The 9,956-nt window shown below is 42.6% G+C and overlaps 1 protein-coding gene across 1 annotated transcript in view; it reads left to right on the forward strand.

The window, feature by feature from the left end:
• lpgat1 (lysophosphatidylglycerol acyltransferase 1) overlaps positions 1-9,956 on the forward strand; it is a 31,792-nt gene that overhangs the window by 17,369 nt on the left and 4,467 nt on the right. Inside the window, exon 7 of the mRNA XM_072454182.1 lies at positions 8,829-8,935. Within this exon, the coding sequence (XP_072310283.1) occupies positions 8,829-8,935 (107 nt within the window). The remainder of the gene's footprint in view (positions 1-8,828; positions 8,936-9,956) is intronic.

Consider the following 9,956-nt stretch of genomic DNA (forward strand, 5'->3'; position numbering starts at 1 on the left):
TCTCTCTTTTCCAAATTTGGTTTCTGAAGATTTATAGATTAAATTATTAAACCGATAAATATGAATATGGAATATGCCAATGAGTTGATAATAGATGGAGCCACTTGATATGATTGTTCTATTTCGATCTAGTTGTGTGTTAGAGTTAATGTTGATTCTAAGATGATAAATCAGCCAAGCTGTGAAATGCATTCAAACGACCAGAAAGAGAAGAAGCTTCTTGATCCAGACGGGCCTGTGTGTCCATGTTCAGGGAGCGGTGTCAGCTCAGGGGTCAATGGGAGAGGCAGGGGTCAATGGGAGAGGCAGGGGTCAATGGGAGAGGCAGGGGTCAATGGGAGAGGCAGCGGCATCTGGATCCACACACTGGGCAGGGCACGGCCACTCTGGAGCTCTGGCTCGGACAGTGTCGGTTCAGTGACCTGCGTTCTCTTTGGCTCTGAGGTGTTCCTCAGATAAAAATGGCTGTTGCGCTGATTCTCAGATGAGGCTGATTTGAAGAGTGTTTGATCCAAGTTTTGTTGTAGACTTGAAATGTTGCAAAAATCACAGGCACAGAATTTTTATTTATGTGAGAGAAAAGTTAGCTTCCCCGGGCTTGTCTCTTGAATGTTTTATGTTCTGTAGTTTAGCTTATCATCTCTAGGCCAGAGATGAGCCTTTCTCTCATCGAGATACTTCCTCCTTGAAGATTTCTGATGGAACTGATTTTGTCTTCTTTCTCTCACTAAACCCCTGGGGGGTTGGGTTTTGGCTCCAATGTCCAACCAATCAGCACGCATACTGAGTCAAAGTTGATCAGAGAAGAAGGTCCGGAATGATGCACCCATTGTTTAGCAATAACATTAGGACACATAGTTACAAAGGTAAAATTATTCACAAGACGAGAGATGAAACAGTTACAGGAACATGCAAGACACAATAACATTGTGAAAGGCCTCACTAGCTAGTTATCCAGACAGCTAAACATGGACTCAGAAACTCCACAGACAACAGATGATCTTTGTGCAATTTACTGATGATCTGTATTTTGTGAAACTGCAATAAAGCACAAATGCCAATGCCAAAATGTACATCAATATGCAGTGCTCAATGGTGATTTCAAATGGCAAACGGCCCAAATAATAACAAACGAGTTCATAACGATTAGCATATGAATATGACGCCAAAAAATGTGTGTGAGTGTCTACACATTTTAACCCTGTAAAAATTGGAAAATTGGTCTTGTCACTAATTCCTCAGAGTTGCCTTTGCATATCGACCCACATGACATTTGCTTTGGAAGCCATTTTGACAGGGAATAGTTGGTGGCAATAAATGGCAACAAGTCTGCTTTGTGGAGTTGGTATTTAATTATGAAATGTTCTCTGATTAATGTGAAGTTTTTCTAAATGTAATTTACTCATGTCACTGTAGTGAACACTTGCAAATCATTGGTTTAACTTTAGTGTATTTTATCTTTCTCTAATCGACATTTCAAAGCTGTGTGAGGTAAATTGGCGACTCTAAATTGTGAACGACTGTGACAGTGAATGTTGTCTGTGTCTCTCTGTCAACCCTGCCACGAGCTGGCCCCTGTCCAGGATGTTTTAATAAACGTTGTTTCTCTGGTCTATTCATTTGGCAAGAGAGTAGTTTTCAATCGGCAATATACAACCTTGATAAAGTTTTTGAATCGGTGTGAGAGAATATTTAAACAATTCCCAAAATAAACCCCCTAAAATCAGTCCAAAAATACATTTGTCGCTTAACTAATATAAGGCTTGATTCGCTGCTCATTTGGTTGCAGAAATAGTCTTGTCAATCTGGAGCTTTGTAGATTTGGTCTTAGGCTCTGGCGTTCTTCTGCCCTCGATCATTTGCACATCCCTGTGTGCAACAACCCGCCCTAATGTGCTTGACCTTGTGTTTGTCCCTCTCATCCTTGAGGGTTCCGGCTTATTGTAATGGATGTGAACACAAATTCCCCTGGTTTGCGTGGCGTCCCTGCACAGCTAATGCATTGGTTCCTTTCTGTCCTTCAAGTTTCCCTCTGCGTTCAATTTCTGTTTCTATTTATTTATGTATTTATTTTTTGTGGCCCTAAGGCTTTATTTGGCTATAACCTGAAATAGGGAGATTGAGGGGGTAGTGACATTCGGCGACAATTGAGGCAGAGATGCGGGAACTGAACTGGTGATCCCACGGTGGTGACACTAAACCACCTGCAAGCACATGCGGCTCTCTTTAATCCAGCTCTGTGGTGATCCAGTGTGGTGAATGGCTTAGTTGTTGCATGTTTTTCTAATTTTCCAAAGGCTTTTTTGTGACTGTATCAAAAATAAGTGTGACGTATTACCAGTGGTGGCTCTCAGGGGCCTCTCCACTTCAGCCAATCGACTTAAAGGATCATTAGGGCCACAATTGGGAGCAGAGCAGAGCAGAACGGGGCCTGGTCCTTGTCCTTGTCCACCTCTGAGATCTTTGCGGGTGGACGATAAACTTACTTCTCTAACAAATAGGAGTAAATATATCTTTGTAGGTGTTGTTTTCTGACAGTGTAATCTATTGACTTTTTCTATATTGTGCGTGCGCGTGCGCGTGCGCGTGCGCGTTACCTAAGTTAATGTGACTTCCGTGAGAAAAGCTTCAACCTGGTGTATTCTTCAGTCACATTTGTCTAGTTCAACTCTCCTGCATTTGATTTTTCCCCCTGTTGGATTTAGACTGTACCAAGTCTGATAGTTTGAATTGTGTGTTTATTGGAGCCTGCAGTGAAAGTGCTGTGTAAGTGCCACTGAACTGTCTGTGGTTGATTCAGCTGCTCTGCTCTTGTAGGAATCAGCCATTTAACCAATTGGAGCAGTACTTTTTTGCTGCAAGATCTTTTTTTCCCCCTTATACTTGTAATATGACTGAGATGTTGCAGTTAAGCGTTAGGACATACTGTACAAAATCTACTTTCATGAGCAGTTTAATGTTTATTTTCAATACTCGTACTTTAACAATATACAATACAGTCCCTGAATACAGTCTTTTTTCCAACGCCTGCCTTTTTAGGAATGTAAATTAATGTCCAGTCCCAGTTTTTCCAGCTTTGAATCACTTAATAACGGTATGCTATATTTTAGAATATACTTGTATGATGTCTGTTCAGTTATAGCTCATAATCAATGTGTAAACAAAAGAACAAGAGCCGCACAGCTGATGGCAGCTGCTCATGTTTACTCTCATACATCGATATAAGGCACTTTGTATCAAAGGCAGGCTGCACAGCACATGCCTTTGTCACATTTACACTTTTACCACGTGTTTCCCTGCCAGAGGAGGATTATGGCGAAGATTGCATAATATTTTAGTTTTTTACAGCAACTTCACACAGACTCCGACCACATCCAGTGAGATTACACTCTTACCTGGACCAAGCATGATGATTATGGCTTTAACCAGGTTCATTCTTGCAATATCGCTTTCACAAACTCTTGAGCATCACCCCCAGAATGATATTGCGTAGAACTCAATTCAGAGTGATGCTCAAATCAACCTAGCGTGAGCCATGTTACTGCAGACTGTGACTGGATGTGGGTTTATTATGAAGCACAACGCAGGCTTTTCTCATAAGGCTCCGCACTGAAGACTGCATTTTCAAGTGGATGAAGGAACGGCTCTGAACCCGCTGTTTCTTCTGCTCTTCTGTTTACAGTCAGGATCATACACTGCACTTTGTTTGAACAGAGAGGATTAAGATGAAACGTGCTGTTTGTGCAGGGAGCAGTCGTGTTTTGATTGTGCTGTATTTGCTCATTCAAGATCCAAAAGTTGGCACTTACGTGTTTTCATTTTTTCCTCCCGGTACTTCCAGGACCTTATCAGTCAGTTCCTGGAATCGAGTAACGGTGCCCAGCCCTAACTTTGAGTGATTCATGTTTACATGTTTGAATAAACCCTTGTGGCATTCTGCAATTTCCATATACATATCTCCCACCTTTGTGTTGGAGACTGTGTCTGTGTTGAACCACTGACCTCTCTTTTCCTCTTGCTCCATCTTTCTCCATATTTGAAGAGATAAAGCAGCATCACTAGAGACCCTGTCCATCCATCTCACAGCCCCATTTCTCTCTTGCTCTACAGGAGCCCCTGAACCTGCTGCTTCAAGGCTTTTTCCATCTGTAATCAGAACATGAGCACTTTCACTCAGAGGGTCACTCCAGTGAGTGTGTGAATACAAGATGTGTAGGATTATGTTCTATATGGATCCGTCTGTGTGGATGTGTGTGGATGTGTGTGTATGTGGACGTATGTGGATGTGTGTATGTGGACGCATGTGGACGCATGTGGACGCATGTGGACGCATGTGGACGCATGTGGGCGCATGTGGACGCATGTGGACGCATGTGGACGCATGTGGACGCATGTGGGCGCATGTGGGCGCATGTGGGCGCATGTGGACGCATGTGGGCGCATGTGGACGCATGTGGACGCATGTGGACGCATGTGGGCGCATGTGGGCGCATGTGGGCGCATGTGGGCGCATGTGGACGCATGTGGACGCATGTGGACGCATGTGGGCGCATGTGGGCGCATGTGGGCGCATGTGGGCGCATGACGGCAGGTGCAGATGTGTCTGAACTCAAAATCTTCTGCTCTAAGTGGACACTTTAGGCAGGCACTTTATATTAGTACTAGTCATTTTAACCTTTCAATCATCCAGGAGTGGTCAATGGTAGAAAAACGTTTTATCCGGATGATATTTTTATATAATTTCAGCATTTTTTGTTGTCGTTATTTTCGTCTTTCAAATTTTCTGCTATTAGTACTATTTATGGGACATGTTTAGATTTTTTTAATTATTTCTTTTTCAAGTATTCGGCTGAACAGTATCTTGTTTTCAACAAAATTACAATAAAACTACTGAATTGACTCATCTCCCTTATCTCCTCATGTCCTTCCTCCTTTCCCCCTCGCTCTCTCCTCATCTGACCTTTCCTTCTCTCTGCTTCTTGCTGCTCACACTCATTCCTCATTCTCTCTCTGACCTTGGTAATATTTTGCTGCCCTCTGCTGTCTGTATATATATATTGATTATAAAGCTTCCGCGGCTTTTCCGACACAACTCTTTGGGCTGATTCTGGTTTTAATACCTCCCGTTTGCTCTCTGTCTCAGTAGTGTGTGGATAGACTTTATTCACCCAACTCTTAATGTCCCTTGTTCATTTGCTGTCGCTGCACAGTTATTGTGGTTTTGGTCCGGTGGTCTGACTTGCAATTTTGTTTTACTTTCTCAATAAGTATAATCTTAATATTCTGGCTGCCCATCTACTGTATAATGTGCTGAAATGTGCCTGTAAATGTTTGAGGTTCAAGTATCACACTCAATTTGAATCATGATCTTATTTGATGATGACCAAAGTTTTGAGTATTGAGTATACCATCAAATCAACTATTTCAATATATTATGGATGTGGCATTTCCTCCCTGAAAATGTATTCAGTTACATTGTATTGTTAGATTATTCTGCCATGTATTGTATAGTGTTATATAGTATGAAATGGAGAATATTATGGTGAATATTTTGTATTGTATATTAGTCTTTCAACTGTTTCCATAGTTTAGTTAAATGAGACATAATATTATAAAACGGCTTTTAACCAAGTTTCTAATTTTGCATGTTAAAGTAGTCTTTATTGGAATGCATTCAAGGATTGCTCTGAAAATGATGGTTTTCCCCTACCACCGTGACACGCCCACTTGCTCTATACTTCCCCTGCACTGCTCGGTGGCTGTATAGATGGCAGCAGGGTTGATACTGCATGTCCTTCCCTCTCGCATCCCCATTTCCTGCTACACTGTTCTGTCCAATAAATCCTACGGGCCAAAAATCCCTTTAAAAAATGAAAGGAAAATAAAGACGTATAAACTGCTGATACAAGAATCCCACACATGTCTCTACAAGTTCTCTGCATCGATGTAAAGTGTGTTGCAATATCAAATTTGAGTGTTCCCATTGTGAGAGAAAACATCACAATTTGACCATTAGTCACCATTTAATGATTCCAAAATGTCTTCAATTTGTCTCCATCGCTCTAGTATGTGACCAGTCGTCCGAACGATAAAGTAAAACTGATATTCCGACATAAATGGACAGCTACAACAGCACTTTACATTTATGTTTACTTCCCTGGAGAGTAGATTGAATTAAAATGATGAGTTGATCGCAATGATATTGTTGTAGTTATGATTGTGTTGTAATTGAATAGTCTTGACGTCCCTGGAACAAAGTGCTGAAGTGTCACGAACACGTTTCTGTCCAAAGTCTGTGTTCCACCTGCTCTGACTCGGTCTATGTGGCCCCAGAGGCCCCTGACACACGCACGCACACGCACACACACATGCACATACACACGCACATACACACACGCACACGTGTACGCACGCACAAACACGCACACACAGACGCACACGCGCACACACACACACACACACCAACACACGCACAAACGCACACCAGCACACACAAACACACACACAAACACACAAACACACACACACACACACACGCACACCAGCACACACGCACACACAAACACACACACACACACACACAAACACAAACACAAACGCACCAGGGCAGGGAACTTTTAACCAAGACCAGGTCAAACTAAAGCTGGTGTTGCCTCGCCTGAACCCGGTTACTCCTACTTCCTAGTTCTTTATGGGCTTGTATTTCCTTCCTCGTGATGTTGAAGCTGAAGAAAGCCCTGGCTCTGTCCTCACGTTACACAGGCCTGATTTGTGATGAATTTTTCAGTTGGAGCGCGGCGGTGGTGGTCGGGTTGCACGTGGCTCTAAGCGTTCCGAGCTGGGCCTAAGTGCTCCATTGTCTGGCAGTAAAACATGGCTCAAGTTTCTGTGGTTTAACAAAGCTCCAGTGGCCGTGAGCATCAGTCTTCACTATGGTCATTGTAGTCATTTTATTCCTCATTTTCTATTGTAAAAGAATGTTTTTCTCTCTCCTTTCTTCTCTCGCTGTTATCCCTCCGTTCTATCCTCTCATTCTGTCGTTTCTCTCCTTCCCCGTCTTTCTCTAAACTTCTCCCTCCTTCACTCTTTTCTATTCCAATACGTCTTATAAATGATCAACTTTGGAATTGTTTTGTATTGAGAACATTTTAGTCTTAGCAGTTGTGAAGAGATCAACTTAGAGATGTGAGATGTGTTGAAAATGGATAATATTGCTTTTGTTTGTATCAAGGATCTAAAGATTTCCATAATGTTGCCAAAATATTAGCATTGCTATTATGCTAAAAGCATTTGAGATATATTTTTATTAATACAACCAACCCAAAGATGGAATATTTTTCCAACAAACATTGCAATTATTAAATTAATACATTTAAAACCAGGAGCATTAATATTTGAGAGAAACTGCCAAAACCAGTCCAAAAATCCAGTGCATTTCAGCACATATTTTTAAAAGTTTAACTAAGGTTTAAACTACAGGATCAGCAGCGTTTAGACAGAATGAGAACCTTTGGTCTCGCTCCATAACAAGCGTTTGTCCAAAAGATTGAACTGAATTCTCTGCGTCCGTGTTCTGTGCCAATGACCTCAGCGCATTTCAATAATGATCCATATCTTGCCTCCCATCTTTGCTCTCCCTTCTCTCTCCCCTCTTTCCTGTCGTCTCGCTCCTTTCGCTCTTTTCGCTCCCATGATCCCTGCTCGCTTGATGCGCTCGATGTTTGTCTCGCTTCTCCAGAGGACATGTCAGACCACTCTTGTCCCCGCCTACAGCAGGTCAAAGAACTGATTAGGCACCAACAGAGTCATTCACGTCTAGTCATTCAGCATTATCACTTAAACGTTGTAACTATAATTGCTAATAAAAACTGTTATCAGACATAAGGAAGCAACAGCTCGGTTTCGTTTGACCTCTGCAGTACAAACAAACAACTGGAGTTCTCTTTATAACGTACTAGACCAAAACAACTCGACACAAGCTTGTCAGTGTGTCATCTCCACTGAGCACCCATCCAAACATATGTCTAGTATTTCCAGTTGTGGTCAGACTGCACTGTTGCATGCAGCGGGAACACAACTACACACACTTCTCTAGACGTGTTCACTGAATCTTTGATATTCAAATCAAGATGCCCCAAGTTTCAGGGTTTCACATGCATTTGAAAATCTGACTGACTTTTATTCGTCTCCTGGAGTAGGTCAGTTATTGCGTGCATGTAATGGCTGTCCCCCACATCTCTCTCTCTCTGTCTGGCTCCTCCTCTCTACCTTTTTCCCCTCACATCTCCTCTGATCCTCATCTCTCCTTCCTCTTCCTCTTCCTCTCGCTCTCACTCTGGAGTCGGTGCTGATCCTATAGTGCAGGTGTGTTTGTTGTTCGGGAGCAGGGGAACCGCTGTACTGTGGTGGGTTTTTGGAGGAGACATTACCCTCTAAATCAAGGTGACCACAGGCTGAGTGCACGCACAGCTCAGTGGGGACCCCCTCTGGCATAGTACAGTATTGCCCCATTATCATTGTGGGTGGTAGAAGTGACCCTTCATGACATTTGAGGGGATTCTGGCATTTTATTTGAAAACTGTACAATCTTGGAAGTCGTCTTTTTTTGTCATCGGAGTGGAAAACGGGATACAGTTGGGTATTGCCTTCAAAGAGTCGTTGTCAGCAGAGTCTGTTGTCAGGAGCACCCAGGGGACCCTCCTGCAGAAATGGTACCGAGGGTTTCACTGTCTCTGGGTACTTGAATTATAAAGAAAGTGGATCCTTTTTGGTTCCTTAGTTCACATAACACATGGCATAATGGCAAATGTTTCTGACCCGTGTTGCAGGATGTACCCCATAAAGGAGGTCCCTGTGGATACCACGGCGCTCACGGACTGGCTGTACCAGAGGTTTGTGGAGAAGGAGCATCTACTGGAGCAATTCTACAACACCGGTAATAAACCCTCCCCTAATAACATGTTTCAAGCCTTAAGAAGTTACAAATACATGATACACATAAACAAATGTGTATAATTCAAACTGTATTGGGTTTTATATCATGACAATTGTGTGATTTTGATTTGCACCTTCGTCTAGTACATACAGACGGCCTTGGTTACTTATGGTGCAATTGTAGCCATGACGAGAACAACATTTTCTTAGATTGTATGTTGCAATTCAATTGTATTATTAGGCCCGAGCGCCACAAGCTGGCGAGAGGCCTATTAATCTCGTAAGGCCGTGCGAAGCACGGCTGCGAAAGTGCGCACATAGTGCGCACGAAATCGAGCGCAAAGCGCTCGCCCACTTCCAAACACTCACTAACGCACTCCTTCACTCACGCACGCCCCGTGCATACTAATTAGTAGTAGGAAAATGGAACATTACCGTTGTAAACGGGCGAAGCCCGTGCAAAAGTGCGCACTAAACGAGCACTCATTTGCGCTAAGTAGCTCACGAATACGTTCCCCATCTCTTGCATGTTCCGTGCATATAAGCATGTAATGCAAAAATTGAACATTATTACTGTATAGAGGGCCAAAAACACAAAGTGGGCGGAGCCCACTCAAAATTAACGAAAGTACCCATCAGTGACCAGGGACCCACACCATGAGGTAGGAAACCGCGAGCGCTTTCCAAAAATGTATAGTTTATGATATTTGAAAAATGGGAAACATTGTTTTCGCATCGGAATATTATTCTTTCTTTCTTCTTTCTTTCTTCTCGGGACCAACCCCCCTATTTTTCACCCAGTGAACATTGACGAAAAGTCACAAAAATTTGCACACCTCTAAAAATTGTGCCTCTCTACATTCTGGCTATTTCCCTTTTCTAAAATAAAAAAATTGGCGCGTCAGCGCCCCCAAATGTACCAAAAATGCATTGAGAGATAGGAAAAGAGTAAAAAAAAATCTGATCGTAGAATCATGAAATTTGGCGCAGAGGTAGATGGTGACAAGAGAAGTAAAAAATAT

Source organism: Eucyclogobius newberryi, unplaced genomic scaffold (genome assembly GCF_026437365.1).
Source record: "Eucyclogobius newberryi isolate DKJ021-1_F unplaced genomic scaffold, fEucNew1.0.hap1 SCAF_1, whole genome shotgun sequence".
Lineage (NCBI taxonomy): Eukaryota > Metazoa > Chordata > Actinopteri > Gobiiformes > Gobiidae > Eucyclogobius > Eucyclogobius newberryi.